Source organism: Mesoplodon mirus (assembly GCF_964341445.2).
Source record: "Mesoplodon mirus genome assembly, chromosome: X".
NCBI classification, from domain to species: Eukaryota; Metazoa; Chordata; class Mammalia; order Artiodactyla; family Ziphiidae; genus Mesoplodon; species Mesoplodon mirus.
In genome coordinates, this window is record NC_138981.1 from 138,090,989 (window position 1) to 138,109,725 (window position 18,737).

Consider the following 18,737-nt stretch of genomic DNA (forward strand, 5'->3'; position numbering starts at 1 on the left):
CTGGAGATTTATTGATATTCTAATAAATTAACTAGACAAAAGCTCAACAAGTATTGATGCAAATTATAGTGATATTTTTGTATTTCTTGTTGTTTTGTGGGCTATTTGTCTTGTGGGTTAGAAATTTCAACAAAGCATTACCTCTAGGGAGAGCAGAAGTTGGGGAGGACCCTCTGGGGTGTAAGGCCTGGAAGTGAATTCTTCATTATCAACTTTTTGGCAATCTTCGTAGTCACAAGGGCACCTAGGAATAAAACTTCAAGCTTCAGGCTTGTTTTCCCCTAACAAATAAAGGACCAATTGCCTGTGGAATTTGATTCCAGGATACTGGGAGCATCCTCATCTAAATAAATTTACTCCCATCTGCTGGCGGTTGCCTGAATTTCCAGTGGACACTGAATCACACTAAAACAAAACAAAACAAAAAACATAATGTTCTGGAAGTAGTCAAACCTGGAAATAGGATTCTAGTTTGGGCCTCTACTGTTATGTGACCTCAGGCCAATCCCTTTTCTTTCTCTGGGCCTCAGTTTCTCCATATTACAATCCAGATGGTTGGACAAAATGATCCAGAAGAGCCATTCCCACTTTTATCAAGCAAGGATTGTCTCTACAAAGATGCCTGGATGACCAGAGACAATGGGGGCAGAATTAGTAGCAGTAGGGATGAGTTTTATTGATCCATTCCTGTATGTAATAGTCAGTGACATGCAGGTTCCACCATCTTCTTTTATTTCTACACTCATGTGAGAAGGAGACCATTTGCTGCAATAGTGGGGCAAAGGGAAAGGAAGGTGCAAGGGTGTTCTGCTCGTTAAAAAAGGCAGGGAACTATGAGACACATTTTTTTAAAGTTTGGTTCTAAGATGGTTAAGAAAGTGGGGATAAAGAGTTAAACACTTAAGTGTGGGAAACACTCAACCAACCAGGCAACTGGAGGTTTTCTGAGCACAAGTAGTCCCAACTCACTTCACCAAATACTGAGAGAAAGGAGAAGAAGGCTATATCTCTGTGTGAATGTTTTAGCTGACCAAGAATGAACCTAAAATTCATTTTCATTGGAACCCTTCTCAGTGGCATGCCTTAGGAAGCTCAGCATTGGTGAACGTGACTGAGATCTATTTATTGATTGCCCATCTGGCCCATGTGCTCTGAAGGACGTCTTTCTCAACTTCATTTGTCAAGGATCTGAGAAGGGAAGGACAGAGGGGATTGGGTGGAGGAATTTCCCTACCCTCTGAGATCCTTTTGTTTCATAAGAGAGTGTTTGAGGTTCATGGTGTCAGCCCTGGCTATGGGACAGTCACATCTCAGCGTGATCCCAGTTGGTGAACCCTTCCAGTTCCCTGAGCTTTGTCCTGGGGACCCAAATGTGTCCAGCTCTATCAGAATGTAGATTCAGCCAGGGTAGTCTAATTACCTCACTCCCTCACCACAAAAAAACTCCTGGGCACACGGTCTTCCAAAAGAAACGCACATTTTGCATTTTTGCAGAGAGAAAGAGCAGGACCCACCGGGTGCCCTAGGTGCGGATGCATGCCCAGCCCCCCTGCAACCGATTCCCCTCCCCCTCCCCTGGGCCGGCCCCGCCCCTGTCTGTGTCTGTTGCTAGCAGGGGGACAACTGCAGAGGCCTGAAGGGGCGGGGAGCAGGCGGTGCGCTGGCTGCGGGCGGAGGCAAGAGCGCGCGCCTTTTTGTGCGGCTCCTGGCACCTGCCGGATTGGTTCTGCCAGTGCTACCGTCGGAGTGGGCGGAGCCAGCCGGGCTCCAGGCTGGGTGCCCAGTCGCAGCCTGGAGCGGCCGCAGACGGAGCGCACCTCGCACCTGCTGGGCGCGTCCTGAGGGCGCTGCGTCGGGCAGAGGTACTGGAGGACTGCTCCCCCTGGGTTCTGGGCTCCGGTCCGAACCCCGCGCTCCCTGCTCCCCATACTCTCGCTACTGTCTCCTTAGAGGCGACTCCTAGCGACCCCCCAGCTCCCTCTCTCCCCGCACTGCCCACACCCCGTCCCTTCCCCGGCGGCTGACGGCAGTCTCTCGCGCCCTCCGACCCCCGGCGGCTGACGGCAGTCTCTCGCGCCCTCCGACCCCCGGAGTGCCGTAGCCATGGGCATCCGTGGAATGCTGCGAGCCGCTGTGCTTCTGCTGCTCATCAGAACCTGGCTCGCAGAGGGCAACGACCTCAATCCCACCCCGAAGTTCCACTTCGAGCTCTCCTCCAACGTACCCGATGTCGTCCTGGACCTCTTCAGCTGGTAAGCGGGAGCCGCGAGGCTGGGCATGGTGGTGACAGGAGAGTATGGGCAGCCTCGGACCTCTTGGACGGAGCGGGCTGGGGAAGACTTGGACCCGGGCTCGCCAAGTCCTGGTGTGCGGGCCCTGCCTACAGGTCCCTGGAGGTTGGTGGGATGGGAGTGGGGGCCGAGGGGGGCCCTGTGTTTCAGCCCACCTGTTACTGAGGCGCCTGACCTGACAGAGCCCCGCGTGTGCCCAAACTGCAGCCCCGGGGGGTGGGGGGAAAGATGCTCTCACCCCAAGGTCTGCCATCCATCCCCGGGGACCAAGGCCCCTAGTAGCTTTTCCCAGTCACGTCCTTTGGCACCTGTAGGATTGGGGGATGGAGGTACAGGGTGATGAGAAATTCACAAAACATAGACAGTAGAGACACCTGTTTGAGTCCGGATTTTTTTTCTATTCCAAGAGGTGCGTGCGTGTGTTCCTGAATGTGTGTGTTGAGCAGTGAGGGACATTTTCCTATGCTGCAGATAGAAATTATTGACTCAACCTCATCGTAGCCCAGACAATGCAATCGGCGGCTGTATCGCATATAACCTTGTGGCCTGAGATGGGTGCATTTTTGTACTTGCTTCCTGTGAAAACACTTGAAGATTAGCTGTTTGATTTCAGGTTTGTTTGGGTCTGCAAATAACTGAAGAGCTGTTAAACAGTCAGCCTTTACATGTAGATCACATGGAAATGTGTATTTGTGGTGGTCACAGATCCTGAGCACTGGCATGTGGATAATGTGTGTGTGGTCCTAAACAGGCACAAATGCGTTGCTTTAATTCAGGAATCATTCATGTGCACACTTTGAAATTTTGTCATTAAAGATGATGAGATTTTTTTTAAAGATGATTGAGAATAATTTTTTAAATGGCAAACCAGAAATGAACATGTATTAGGAAAAGGGGGCATAGTTGGGCAGGGTTCCAGCAGACAGCTCTGCAATGTCCTCAACCCAACATACCAAACTGCACTAGTGAACACACACACACGCACACACACACACACACACACACGAGAGATTTGCAGAGGCTGACATTCCATAGTCAATTAATCAAAGATCCTAAGTCATAGTGATGCCCAGGGCCTATTCTCATTCACAAGCCCCTTTTGGGGAAAAGAGCCCCCCATGAAGGACTAGGTGAATTGGGAGGACACATCAGAGACTTCTGGAAAGGCCAGCTCTCTGCAGGGTTGTGCTGGGTCCATTTACATGTGCTCACCCAAGACATGTCTAGGCTGGAAGCACATGCTTAGCCAAAGAGATGCCTGCTCCAAGAATACATGTGTTTTTGAGGACAGCCCTGAACCCCAAGACTCAAAAATGGTGATTGATGAGGGTCATAAAACTCTGCTACATGAGCAAGGCTGTCTCTCTGTGTCATATGTAATATGCCAACTCTTAGAAACAGAGGTGTACAGAAACAAGATTCACATAGACGTGACAACAAAATGCTGGCCTTAGCCTAGGTAGGGGAAACGTGACTGAGCTAGAGAACATAGACGGTGAAAGATGACCTAGGCTACTGAAAAGAGGACTCCCACCAACCTGGAAAGCTGCATCCAGGCTGATGGTAAAGTGGGGCTCCTTAGGAGGTTGAAGTAATACATTTATGTGAGGGCTCACACCTGCCCACACCCTCTTCTCTCCACTTCCCCTACAGTTTCCCCCCATCCCCCCAATTCTGCCTGGTAACAAGAATCCAGTCTTTAGGCCCCACCCTTTGGATAAAAGCTGGGGAGGAGGAGGGGGAAAGAGGAGTCTGCGTTGCTGCTGTGCTTCTGGCTGACTCACTGCAGGGATGGAGGAGAGCAGGGAGAGACGTGTACATGTATGACTGTATATGTCTGCATGTTTGCAGGAGGGAAGGCCCTGGCAAGTTGATGCCTGGGGTGCTCTTTGTTTTCTGAGAAGCAGTGTGGCATTCACTGATGACCAATATTTACCAATGACTTCTCTGTTTCAGCAAAAATTGTGCACATGAAGCTATGGTTCACAAGATTTTGGACAGGGTGCTGTCGAAATATGATGTCCGTCTGAGGCCCAATTTTGGAGGTAAGACAAGTCCAGATACTAGAGCTGAGACACAACAAGCCAGCCCCACCCATTGAGCTGACCAGGAGCAGTCCTCTAGACCGGACACTTGTGCCTCTCCAAACCCCACCTTCCCGACCCTGAAGAGACCTGTAGCGGAGCACTCCCCGGCCCCCAACACCCAGGCCGTCCACTCTGCCCCTGGAATTTCTCCCACTTCTCTGCCTTCTAATGCAAGAGGCCTCTGCCCCCTCCACACTCCTTTACAGTGGTACGGAGCCTGAAGCACACTCCCTGGGGTGGCTGGAGAAGCACTAATCACACCAGGTGTGCTTCTCATGCTCGAGTTTTCTGCTCCATCTATGGGGAGGACACATGTTCCACTTGTGAGCACATTCTTTGCACACTGGGCACTTACCCATTCAGCTGGCTTAAAACTAAGGGCATGGACTTCTCTGCCTAGTTTACTTCACCCACCTGGGTCCCAGGCACTTCTGCTTCTGCTCCCCCTCCCCAAGCCTTCAGCTCCTACCAAGTTCAGTTTATTCAACACACTGCAGTCAGCGTGATGTTTATTAACCCCACCTAATCACCTCAGGAACTTTTGATGGCTTTATTTAACTGCAAAATAAAATCTAAACTCCTTAGCCTAGCACTCAGATCTTAAGCACAAATATGAGAAATGACAAGGAAACTGAAATACAAACCTCCAGGGAGCCAATACATCAATTTCTCCTATTTCTGCCTAGCCTCACCTCCCCGGACCCCTAGATTTGGAAAGGGTGACTGGCTTCCATCACACAGCTTTAAAGTAACAGGCAACCTCCCCTGACCCCACAGAACAGGAATAGCACTCTCTGGCTGAGGGGACACCCAAGAAACCCAGACCAAGGACAGACAAGAGGAAGGGTGCATTAAATAGACGTCAGTCACATTTTGGCTCAAAGGAAACAGAGAAAGAGCTAAAAAAGTAGGGCGGCTAAGTCAGAGAAAGCGCTCTCCTTCCTGCAGGTGGTAGAACTAGACACCCAATCTAAAGGGTTAATGAATGCTAATATTCACATTTGTACCTATGAATAGAGGTCTTCTGAATACACAAAGCCTCCACCCTAAAGGGCACACAGCTGTTAGCACTTGCCTTTGTGCTAGACCACTGGGGGCTCTGTGATTTGCCTAGGGAGCCCCCTTGTAAACCAAGTTGATCACCCTATGCCCTAAGGTTTGGAGGTGGGACATTTGACTGGTATCCCATTGGCTGCTTTGCTTCCTCCAAGTGTGAGCACAGAAGGCCGTGCTGTCCCTGGATCCAAGGTGAGTGCGCACTGGGGACTGGGAGGCTGGAGTGGAGAGGGCAGAAGGTAAGTTCTTTCATTATAGAAATTCAGGTGTTAGGGCACAGCGAGCACTCCATTGCATGACACTGGTTTTAGACCAGTTGCACAAAGCAACAGTGGGTGTCAAGGGTGTAGCTGTTACATTTTCTCCATTCATTGTTTTCCTGTTTCTCAGCAAAGGCTAACCAACAGCCATTCAAGTACATCAAGCACATTCTCCCCGCTGCTTCAGGTTGCCATCTCTGCAGGCATCTGGGGCTATGGGGAGAACAGGGGCAAGGACCACCCTCTGGGGATTGTCAGGTGTGGCTGGCCCATGGTATCTCCAAGGCACCTCACCGCCATTTTTTGAGCTAACTTGGATTTGTTTACACAAGATGCCTAACCTCCTGGGTTACCTAAGTTTTATGGGCATGCAGACCTGGGGAGTATGGGAATAGCTGGGTCCCCAGTTTGGCCAAACAGTAGATGAAGGTGGGAGAGCAAGGACAATGCAGGACCTTCTAGCATTTAGACAGAAGGAGGAACTACAGGCTCTAAGTCTGGGGCTGTTTTATTGGGTTGGGGGGAGGCAGTCAATTGGAGAGCTGGGCCAGGGGGTTTAGAGTTGGGGTAGCCCATGGCTCCCACTAGACACAGAGTCAAATTTCTCTCTGTGTCTGAAGTTAAGTGGAGTTTCAGAGCTTAACACGCAGGCACACACGCCCCCCACATGCAGAGACATGACCTAACTGTGGTTAGGTTCAAATGGGAGACACAACTTCCTTAAGAAGAGGAGGATGAAGAGGAGGAGGAGGGACCAGGGAAAGTTAACAAAGATGCTTCTTTCTGAGCAAGAGAAGTGGGACTCCATAGTGCTGCAAAAGGCAAGTCCCTAAGGACTTTGCTTAGCCCATCACCTGGTATGACATAGGTGTGGAGTGAAGGAATAAATGGGACATCTTCATCACTCCTTCATTTACCTCCTCTTCCTCTGGTACTCTGATGGATGCGAGGGAGGAAGTAGAGTTGGGTAGCAAAGTTTCCAAGAGGGAGGGAAGTGATTACCCCCTCCCACTTTTTCTGCCTTCCTGAGTCCATCAGGAAGGACAGTGATGGGATATGGGACAGAGGCCATCACCCCAGAGATAGCATTTAGATACCTTACTTGGAAGCATCTTGTTCCCCTCTGTTATCCTTGTAAGGATGTGGGATATCTTAGCTAAGCTCTTGTTCTGCCCACTACTAGCACATAAGGTATTCCCTCCTAATTTAGGTGGATAAATTAGAAAAAGGTCCCAGGTCCCCTTCCTCCAGGCCACAATCCTGGGCCAAGGCTCATGCCTTGGTGAGGGGAATGTGGACTGCACTTCAGTTCCCACTTGCCTCTTCAACTGGGAGTCTTTGGACAAAGCTGAGCCCTGGCACTTTAGGGTTCGGGTCCCCAGGATTCTGCTGTAAGTGATTGGATTGCCTGAGTGACACAGAATGGCATAGGATTATAAGTTTGACACTAGAGTGAGGTAGTTGAGAGGATGACTGCCTGGCCTTTCTGGGGCTTGTTGCCTGCGGAACACAGCCTCCATCCTCATCTAAACGCATGTGGGGAGCCTGAAAGGCTGTAATTAAAAAAACTGCCTTTCTAGAAACCCCTGTCACTACATAGTGATCATTCACAATAGCTGTGAATGCTATGCCTTCACACAGAGGCCCATTTACTTCTCAGCTGCCATTCATACGTGGATTCCCAATAGAACTTTGCAGCTCAGCTTCTAGGCAGCCAGCCTGCAGTGAAGCCAGCAGGCTGAATTGGAAGCGTCACACGTGTTTCCATAACAGCAATGTGATGTAATACACATAGAATAATGGCTTAGCTGTGAGGCCCAGTGAAGAGTTTTGAGTCAATGAGGAAACAATTAAAATGTATTTTTCCACAGTACTTTATAGTTTAGTACATATTTTCACATCCATTATCACATTTGAATGGGCAGCACTAACACCTAGTCCTGAAAAAGAAAGCCAGGAGGCAGCAACAGACACACACACACACACACACATGCACGCATGCACATGTACATGCACAAATTCAATCACAGTTACATATTAACACACACAAACACCCTCGCCCATGTACTCACTCACATGAACACACAAATTCACTCACACACATATACACCCTCACATACACTAACACACATGCTCACACATTTGCATACACACATGAACATGTTCATACATTCATTCTCACACAAACATGCTCACATACACAAACACACTCACAAATTCATTCAAACACACCCACATACATCCACATGCTCATGCTCATGCATTCACTTATACTTGCACACAAACATCCTCACATATACAAACACAAATTCACTCACACACATAGACACACACACTCACACATGCTTTGTCATTCACACACATGAACATACCCACATGTTCACTCACACATGCACACACATACAAACATGTCTACATATTTACCAACTCAGAAACACACGCACCTGAGCATGCTCACACATTCACTCATACCTGTATAGTGACATGCTAACACATATGGATATGCTCATGGGTCCACTTGCACATCAGCATGGTCACACACTCACACACAAACACACTCACACATTCAGCCACACTCACATGGACAAGTTCACAGATTTTCTCAAGCACATAAACATGCTTACATACACCCACACTTACACACTCACAGTTATAAGTGTGATGGGTGTGAGTGTAATCATTTATCACACTTGCATGTGAACAAGGTCACACACACAAATACATTCACATATTCACACAATGAACTTGCTCACTCACACATACATACACCCATAAGTTCACTTACATTCCCAAACACAACTTTACACACACAAACATAATCATGCACTCACTCCCACATGGACATGCTCACAAATACACTAACAAGTGAACAGGCTCACGCAAATAACCTACATATTCACTCCCACACAATACACTCAAATACACACACATGCTGACACATTCATTCACCCAGAAATGTGCTCACACACTCACTTATACAGAAGCATGCTCACATACATGAAAACACTCACAAATTCACTCACACACATACAAACAAGGTCACAAACATGCCCATGTTCACACATTCCCTTGCACATTAACAAGCTCACATACACTCACACAGTCACACATTCTCTCATACATGATCACACAAACACATTAACTCATAATTCACTCCCACACAACACACTCAAGCATACAAACATGCTCATGCCTTCTCTCACACACAAACATGCTCACATACACTCATGTGCACACTGACACATTGACCTGCACATGGATACATGCACAAGTTTACTGGGGTATGTGAACATGCTCACATACACTCATGCACACAGCTCACGCATTCATTCACACAAAAACACACATCAACTCACACATGGACACATTCACATGAACTCACACAAATATGCTCATGCCCACCACAAATCTTGTTTTGGGACTCATTGCTCTTAAGTTTTTTATCAAGAAAACACTTAGAAAAAGAGTGCTTCATTCCCTTGTTTTTTTCTTCATTTTGGCCTGACCCTTTCTTTTCAGCATATTGTGAGCCAGGCCGTACTCTAAGTGCTTGGCTTGCATTAACGATGAGATAAGTGCTATCATTATCCCCATTTTACTCATGAGGAAACTAAGCTCAGAGAGGTAAGGTAGCTTATTCAAGGTCACATAGCTAGTAAGTGCCAAAATGGGGTTCAAACTTCAGGCAGTCTGGCTCCTGAGTCCATGTTTTACCCTTTTTCCTACCCTGCATGTAATAGTGTCTTCCTGTATTGTAGGTGCCCCTGTGCCAGTGGGAGTATCTATCTATGTCTCCAGTATTGAACAGATCTCAGAAATGACTATGGTAAGTGTGTCAGCTCCAGCCATGAGACAAGGAGCAGTGTCATAAGCCTGTTGTTCTGACCTGCAGCAGAGGCCACATGGAGGAACACAGTAGGTTTTGGAAACTACAGCCACCTGAAATTAAAAATAAATAAATCCAGATGTATTACAGACATAAAAGTGAAAGGCTTATGATGTTTTTAAAATATAATATAGGATATTCTTTTAGTGTCTTTGAGATAGGTAAGGACTTTTTAAAAAAGACACAGAAAACACAAACTATAAAAATAAATACTGGTAACTAAACTATATTAATATTCTCTTTAGCCAAAACTTCTGGCACGCAAATAACTTCTGGCATGCAAAATGAGTATGACAAGTTTGAAAAGATAGTTCAGATTGGACTAAAATATTTGCAACACAAAGGACTGGTATTGAAAATACACATAATTCCTGTGAATTAATAAGAATATTTTTATTTCTTAACATCTTTATTGGAGTATAATTGCTTTACAATGGTGTGCCAGTTTCTGCTTTATAACAAAGTGAATCAGTTATAATTATACATATGTCCCCATATCTCTTCCCTCTTGCGTCTCCCTCCCTCCCTCCCGCCGTATCCCACCCCTCTAGGTGGTCACAAAGCACGGAGCTGATCTCTCTGTGCTATGCGGCTGCTTCCCACTAGCTATCTACCTTACGTTTGGTAGTGTATATATGTCCATGCCACTCTCTCACTTTGTCCCAGCTTACCCTTCCCCCTCCCCGTGTCCTCAAGTCCATTCTCTAGTAGGTCTGTGTCTTTATTCCCATCTTACCCCTAGGTTCTTCATGACCTTTTTTTTTTTCAAACATCTTTATTGGAGTATAATTGCTTTACAATGCTGTGTTAGTTTCTGCTTTACAACAAAGTGAATCAGCTATACATATACATATATCCCCATATCCCCTCCCTCTTGCATGTCCCTTCCACCTCCCTATCCCACCCCTCTAGGTGGTCACAAAGCACCAAGCTGATCTCCCTGTGCTATGCAGCTGCTTCCCACTAGCTATATGTTTTACGTTTGGTAGTGTGTATATGTCCATGCCACTCTGTCACTTCGTCCCAGCTTATCCTTCCCCCTCCCCATATCCTCAAGTCCATTCTCTACATCTGCGTCTTTATTCTTGAGAAGAATATTTTTAAAGCAATAGAAAAATGATCAGAAAATTTGAACAAGAACTTCACTTTTGTGAAGAAAACCAAGTAGCAGATAAACTTGTGAAAAGATGCCTGACTTTATTATTAATCAGTGAAATGCAAAATGAGACCACAGTGAGAACCCATTACATACCCACCAGACGAGCAAAAAGTCAAAAGTCAGACAATACCAATGTTGGCAAGGCAGGAGCATTGGGAACTCTTATCTGCACTTTATAGGGGTATAAACTGGAACTTTTGCTTTATAGTTTTTATTTCATTGCGATTTTGATATGTATGGTGTCATCACATAATAATACACATAGTATATTCATATAAGGGAATAGTATCCAGCAATGCAAGTGAACAAATTTTAATTACACACATCGACCTGAGCAAACACACAAACATAATGTTGAGTGAAAGAAGCAACTTATGAATACATAGAGTGTGATTCCATTCAGAAAAAAATTTAAATAAGTCCAACTAAGCAATATGTTTCTTAGAAATACATAGACAATAAAACTTAGGAAAACATAGAGGAAAAAATAGGAAAAGCAAGGGATTATTATCATTAAACTCTAAGATAATGGTTACTGCTGGGAGGTGTGGGAAATATGCTCTGCAAGAGACACGTTGAAGATTGATAGTTATTGGGAATGTTCTGTTTCTGAACCTGAATTTTAATTATATGGGGCTCGTTTTATTATTTGTAACATTGAACACTCTTACATATGTTTCGTTACGCATCTATATTTAGGATGTATTTCATACACCTGCATACACAAAAACACTGAGGGCAGAAGGCTGGGCAACCTCGCTTACAACTAGGATTTACCTTTCTTTCCTCAGGACTACACTATTACAATGTTTTTTCATCAGACCTGGAAAGATCCACGTTTAGCATACTATGAGACCAATCTGAACCTGACCCTGGACTATCAGATGCTTGAGAAGTTGTGGGTCCCTGACTGCTACTTTCTAAATAGCAAGGATGCTTTTGTGCATGATGTGACTGTAGAAAATCGCGTGTTTCATCTTCAGCCAGATGGAACGGTGCGGTATGGCATCCGGTGAGTTCCCCCAGGGACCTGGGGATCACCGAGACAGCCTACCTTCTTCCCACTAATTATCCCATGAACACACTCCAAGGGACACACAGAGGAACCCACTGCTTTCCAAATCTCTCTTTCACTGCCCCCCTCACTCAGTAGTCAAAGTGGAACCTTCAGAGTTTCCCACAGCCATCCTTGGCTGTTCTGTCCCCACACCTTGGCTTATGCTGTTGTTTCTGTCTGGAATGACCCGTTCCTCTTTCCATGAGTCTGAAGCTTTCCTATCCTTCAGTCCCTAATTCAAATGCCCCCTTTGTCAAGAAATCATCTTTGACACTCTCAACTGGAAGAGCTCTCCCTTTGCCTTAGCATTGAATGTATATTCTGTTATTTATTTGTGTCTTTTCTCTCCCATGCAGTGAAGGAGGGGGACTGGTCTCTGCCATTGATCATATATGCAACATGCAGGGGACCCAAGGGTGCGCAGTGTGCGTCTATTGCCTATGGCTTTGTACAAACAGAATGTGTGCACACTGGAGCTCCTCACTGGCCTATGTAGAGCATAGCAGACAGTCACCAAAGCCCTCTGCACAGCCTCATCTCTTACAAACCATCTCTTAAGACAAGCATGAGACATAAATTTAGCTCAGAAAATTTCTCCAAGAGTTAGCTACTAGGGTACAGATCTTTCTCTGGATCTCTTTCTCTGGGGTTCTCTTTCTGTATCCCTTTGTTTCCCTCTTCTTTCTCCACTTTCCCATGGACCAAGTCAGAGACTGGAGTCAGAGAACAACAAAGCTTACAGGGAACAGGTCACTGGTCACAAAGGGGGCCTCAGCTGATTAATGTTCATGTAGAATTCACAGAAGGGAGAGAAATACACACACACACACACACACACACACTACCCACTGTACAAAATGGAAATCACTTCAAGAGTTGAAAGGGACAAGGGTGGTATCAGCAACTGGGAAAGGCAGGACAAGGAAGGGGCCAGAGCTTCCCAGCTGGGGCTGCAAAGAACTTTTCTAATTATCCTCTTCCCTACTGTTCACTTCTCCCACTTCCCCAGGTCTTCCAAGATCCCTCCTCAGCTTCCTCTCTTGGACCTACCACATGACAACTTGAAGCCCCATTCCATAGCTCACCTCAGATATATTAATCCCTCCTATCCATTTACACCCACTGGCATTTTGCTAAGCCCCAGTACCCTCATAAGCAGATGCACAGAGATGGGATTGCTGCCAGAGCAGCTCCCATGGCCAAAGGTAGGCCGGGGCCACTGCCCACATCGGTACCCGCACACCACACACAGGCACTCCACATCGGATCTGGTGTTTCAGCTGCTTCAGTGTAGCGTTCGGTTTCCTCCTGACAGCTTTGCTGCTCCTTCAGCAAGAAAGTCCTCTTTCTGTCTCTGCATTCAGTTTCCTCAAGGACCCTTCCCATTCTGACACCCTGAGGTTTCCTGACATGCCATACATCTGTTGTCTTCTGTGTAAGTCCTACCAGACTTTTGGGTGTCTTTGTCACATACAAATTCCCTCTCCTCCTTACGCAACTGCAACTCATCTTTCCTCTAGAAGGGAAGGAAGCGTGTGGGGCAGGGGCAGGGTGAGGGAGGAGAAAGAAGGAAAGAAGAAAGGGAGGGAAGGAGAACCCGGCTCGAATGTGGGCAGTGTGGGAAGGTGTTAGGTGGGTCAGTCCTTGGGGTGCCTCTCCCCACCCCACCCCTTCAGTTTTCTCAGGAACAGTTACTTGCCTGGGCTTGACTCACTTTTCTCTTCCTTTTGCTTTTCCTTTGCAGGCTCACCACCACAGCAGCTTGTTCCATGAATCTGCAAAAATTCCCTCTGGACAAGCAGACTTGCAAGCTGGAGGTGGAGAGCTGTACGTATGTCTCCCAAGGCCCCTTTTTTCCCTACCCGGGGTTGGGGCCGTGAGGAAGCCAAAGGCAAACTTCACAGTGAGAGGGCCTGCATATCTCCCCTACTCCCTCCCTCCCCCATTTCTCTCTCTCCCAGATAGATAGATGATAGATAGATAGATAGATAGAGACAGAGAGACAGAGAGACAGAGAGAGAGGGGTATATATACAGATGGTATCAGGGAGAAGGTGGCCTTTAGGCTATAAAGAGTCCCACAGGGAAATGTGCCTAGCTATGGAAAAATTGTGCACAAGCTAATGGGTAGGAGCCCATCTCTTTGCTGTGCTTTCCTTCCTGGATAAGAAACTTCAAACTGAGAGTTCTCTTTCCACATGCCCCCCTTCCCTATGCTCAGACCCACAAAACACAAAGGTACCCCAATATTGCAGGTTCCAACTACCCTTTGGTTTTCACAAGCTCCTCTGGTGTGAAATCTGCCTATGCCTGCTTTCTGAGATTAACTCTGCTTCCTTCCCCCTCCTAGATGGCTACACAGTTGAAGACATCCTATTATACTGGGAAGGCAATGGGAATGCCATCCAGGGTACTGAGAAGCTGCACATCCCTCAGTTCAGTTTCCTGGAAAAGACAATGACTAGCAAAGAGGTGTTTTTCTACACAGGTGGGTCTGACCCCCTCCTTCTCTCCTATCTGCTGTCTCTTTTGTACGCTAGGAAACTCTGGTGACCTCTGCCTTTGACCTCTAGACTCTCTTCTTCCTTCTTTCCTATTCCCTTCTTGTTCTGGACACCTTCCAAAGCCCCCTTCATAAAGTCCCAATGGCTTACCCTCTGCCAATGAGGAAATGTGTGTGGAAGCAGTTGGCCAGGTTTGACATTCCACAGGCCTCCTTCCAGGGCCAGCCTCTCCCCTTCCATTTGTTGTAGCTTTGAACTATCTCATGTCTTTCCCATTTCAACTTCAGTTGACATGGAGAAAGTGAGGAAGGAAGGAAGAGATAGCAGTCTTGCTACGCCATATGGGCCTACTGACACATGCCATTTTCACTGGCCTTAAGGCAGCAAATGGGGTGAGGTCTGCATACTGCCCAGACTGGAATATTAGAGGCTGAACTGGCCATTGGTTTCCCCTCCACCATCGTGTACTTTACTCTGAAAATCCCCTCAGCCCTACCACCATAATACCAGTATGTCTCCCTGCCAGGTTCCTATGTGCGCCTGATAGTGAGGTTCCTGGTCAAGAGGGAAGTCACCAGCTACCTTGTGCAGATCTATTGGCCTACTGTCCTCACCACTGTTGTTTCCTGGATATCATTTTGGATGAACTATGAATCCTCTGCAGCCAGGGTGACAGTAGGTAGGTCCTGTTCCCATCCCAGGAAGGAACTTGGGTTGTCTTGCTCAGAAAAAAGTTGAGGGCCTCCCTGGTGGCGCAGTGGTTGAGAGTCCGCCTGCCGATGCAGGGGATGCGGGTTCGTGCCCCGGTCTGGGAGGATCCCATATGCCGCGGAGCGGCTGGGTCCGTGAGCCATGGCCGCTGGGCCTGCGCGTCCGGAGCCTGTGCTCCGCGGCGGGGGAGGCCACAACAGTGAGAGGCCCGCATGCCGCAAAAAGAAAAAAAAAAAAAAAAGTTGAGAGTAAGGAACAGTGTGTGACTGCACAGACAAGGAAACAAGATGGGACCTAACAGGCATGCTACAGGTGCCCAGCCAATCCACAGCAGAGAGACCAACATTGGAGACAGATGTGAAAAAAACATCAGGGTTGGGATCTTGGTATGTTGGGTCCAAAGTACCAGAATTCATTATTTGCTGGATACATAAATGAATGGACAAGTCACAAATTTAGATCAGAAATGCAACACAATAAACATTGATTAAGCAACATATCAAAATGCCCAATTAGGCAGCAGAGGACTTCTAGATGAGCTGCTCCTGGCAAGTGTCTAATGGAATGCTGAGACAAATGCTATCAGAGTCCAGAGGAGGAAACGACCCAGGTAATGACCCAGGTCTTATTGGCTAAAACTGCACCAAGAAAGTATTCCTCAAACTGGGTTTTGAGGACTTCCAGGAGGGTGCCTGGAGCACAAGCTGGGGAAGTGGGGAGAGTAGCAGAAAGACAGCTTGGGCTGACTTGGGAAGAACTTGAAATTCCATTTTAAGCAGTTGGAACTTCATGTATAAGCAGCGGGGAGCATCAAAGGCTTTTGAGCAGTACTAAGGAGGGGCCTAAAGAGATCAGCTCCCAAATTTATTTGGTCCCACTCTGCAGAATGCCTGTGTATCCCAGACCCTGGTCTGCTTTCTCCTTCACCATCTTTGGGGCAGACTTTTCAGCCTCCTTCTTTAGAAGCACACGCTAGGCTAAACCTTTATATTTATGTAATATTTTAGGGGTCACAAAACCTTCTGAGGGATGGACTACAGGAAAGCTTACATACTAGCAGGCAAAGGGGGAAAGGACCATCATAGGGCAAAACAGGGCTGAACATGTAAATCACTATGAAACCATGGCTGGAGATTTTTGACTTGATCCTAAGAGCAATGGGAAATCACTAAACTATTGAAGTACAGGGTGGTTGTAAATATGGGGGAGGAGAAGCAAAGACAGCAATTGAGCCAGGGCCCTAAGCCTTGTAAGCTGAAGGCCTTTTGCTTAGGGCCCTCCCAATCTCAGAGATGGCCTTTGCTCCCTTCCAGTGGGATGTGGGCCTGACAGTTTGCCAAGAACATCAGCCACCTGAGGGGACTAACCCTGTGCTATGTTGTTTATAGGTTTGACTTCAATGCTCATCCTGAATGCCATCAACTCACATCTGCAGAATAAATTCCCCCAATTTTCCTGTCTCAAGGCCATTGACATCTATATGGTCGTATGCTTCTTCTTCGTGTTCCTGTCCTTGCTAGAATACGTCTACATCAACTATGTTTTCTACAGCCGAAGAGGACCTCAGTGCTCTCAGAGGCAACTCAGAAGAGCCCAAAGAGTCATGGCCCGCTACCGCTACCAAGAGGCGATGCAGGTTTGGCTTTTTGACTGACAATCTGCTTTCCTTGAGCACTTCTTAAACCTAAGATTAGCACTTGACTCTTTCAAATTTCTTAGCTCCTTTAATCCTCATACAACATACACACACACTCTCTCTCTCTCTCTCTCTCTCTCTCTCTCTCTCTCTCTCTCTCTCTCTCTCTCCAGATAAGAAAGAAGTAGAACAATTTATCATCACTCCTTTATAGGTTGAGTCATTGTCCAAGGTCATAAGTGGCAGAGCTAGATTTCCCAAGACCTTTGGGCTTCAAATCCGGTCTACTTAGCATACCTCCAATGGCAGGCAATGGAGCCAGAGGGAAAGGGAACACAGGGAAGCTGAAAGGAAGAGACACCAGAGAGGCTGACCTAACCCTCCTTCCTTTGCTCTTTTGACTCCGAAATCCATGCTGAGTCTTTTGCTGCTGGCAGTATGTTAATGTCCCTCCTTTACAGGGAACTTACCCCCACCTGCCTGAGGAGGTCTTGCCTCTGTCCACTACACAGCACTCCAGAGGGAGCAGCTGCCCCAGGGGGGCGGCAAGAGCCATGAACTTCCCTTGCATGCTAACAGCCTCTCGGTCCTGTTCCTCAGCACCTTGCGCACAAGAGACCCCAGGAGGAAGAGGTGGCTTTCCCAGTGGAACAGCCCATCAGTCATGTTACAAGTGCTCAGGAGGAAAGTCCCCCCCAACACTCCCTGAAAGTGATTGTTCGTGCAGCATTCGACCTCATGAGTCTATCCACTGTCTCCTTAAAGGATGACCAGTTGCACATAGAAGATGGAAATGGCTCTCCTCCCTCCAGACGGGTGTGGGCTGGCCTAGCAAGCCCAGAAAGCCTCGGCTCTTTAGCCTCCATCTCAGAGCAGGCACCTCTGGCCTCCTCAGAAAGCCTCAGCTCACTGTCTTCTCTCTCGGACCAGTCCTGGCTGGCCACTGCAGAAAGCCTGAGTGACCTCCCGTCCACCTCAGAGCAGGCCGTGCCCAGCTATGGCATTTGCGTTAATGATATTGATATTGATGACAGTGTTATTCCTACTGAAATCCGCAACTGTGCAGAGGCCCATGGCTGTGCTGAGACCTGTGACCCAGAAGACCCTGAAGAGAGCTCCAACTCCGATGAGAGCCAAGACCATGGCCCCAGTAGGAAGCATCTGCTTGTCCACGGCCAGAGGTGTGTGCAAGAAGCAAACTACGACCTTGAGGAGATCCATAACACCCTTTATGAGATCCATAGCACCCTTCAAGACATTCATAGCTTGCCTGATGACATCAGAGTTGAGAGTGGCTACCTTGACCTTGAGAAGCAACTCAAGTGTAATGTTGACAGTACCTGGAGCCTTTATGGTAATGTCATGGGCTTTGATCCAGACAAGAACAGTAACTCAGAGTCTGATGACAGTTCCCCCCCAAGCCCTGGGTGCTCCTTCAGTAAAGCATTCTCTTCCAAGCTCTTTCACCCTGACTATGTCCCTAAGGTCGACCGGTGCTCCCGGCTCCTCTTCCCTCTTGCCTTTGTGGTGTTCAACACTGTTTATTGGGTATACCATATCTATTAGTTCCATAGTGTCCCAGAGTGACACTATGCTCCTTTCATAGTTCCTTTTGGTTCCGTTTCTCCTTCCCTTCTTTTTTCGTTTTACTTTGTGGTTATTTGGGCAGTTGAATCAGTTCCACCTTTCTCTTTACAAACATGAGGTGGGGAGTAGTTGGAAAGGTTGTGTTCTGGCTGGAAGAAAAGGGATTGAGGAGGAGTTGGAGGTAAATAGCACATTGATTTCCCTTTTCTTCAAATGCTATCATGTTTTCAAAGCCTTCTAACATCTAATAAGCACAGAAAAGCCCCCTGGAAATGGAAATGTTTAGAAGACAGAGAAGAGCCAGACTGGGGGACAGAAAGGATCCAAGCCCTGTACACAAAAACATTTCTGGGGGATTTTCTGTCCCACTGAAGTGTTGAGTTTTCTTTTTCATTACTTTTTTCTTCTTTTTTTTTCCTCCTAGGGATTATGGTCCTTGCTCACCCTCTGCTTAGGGTTTTACAGGAGAAAGCCAGACTGGGTTGGGGAAGGGCTAGCCATCTC

General features: G+C 47.2%; 1 protein-coding gene across 1 annotated transcript; it reads left to right on the top strand.

Annotated features, from left to right (window-relative positions):
- Window positions 1-2,103: 2,103 nt before the first annotated feature.
- Window positions 2,104-18,212, top strand: GABRQ (gamma-aminobutyric acid type A receptor subunit theta; the record flags this gene model as incomplete). Its single annotated transcript, XM_082610301.1, has 9 exons — window positions 2,104-2,252; window positions 4,248-4,336; window positions 9,453-9,520; window positions 11,531-11,751; window positions 13,541-13,623; window positions 14,146-14,283; window positions 14,826-14,978; window positions 16,399-16,646; window positions 17,247-18,212. The coding sequence occupies 9 exons, from the start codon at window positions 2,104-2,106 to the stop codon at window positions 18,210-18,212; spliced, it is 2,115 nt and encodes a 704-aa protein (XP_082466427.1).
- Between the last annotated feature and the right edge of the window lie 525 nt (window positions 18,213-18,737).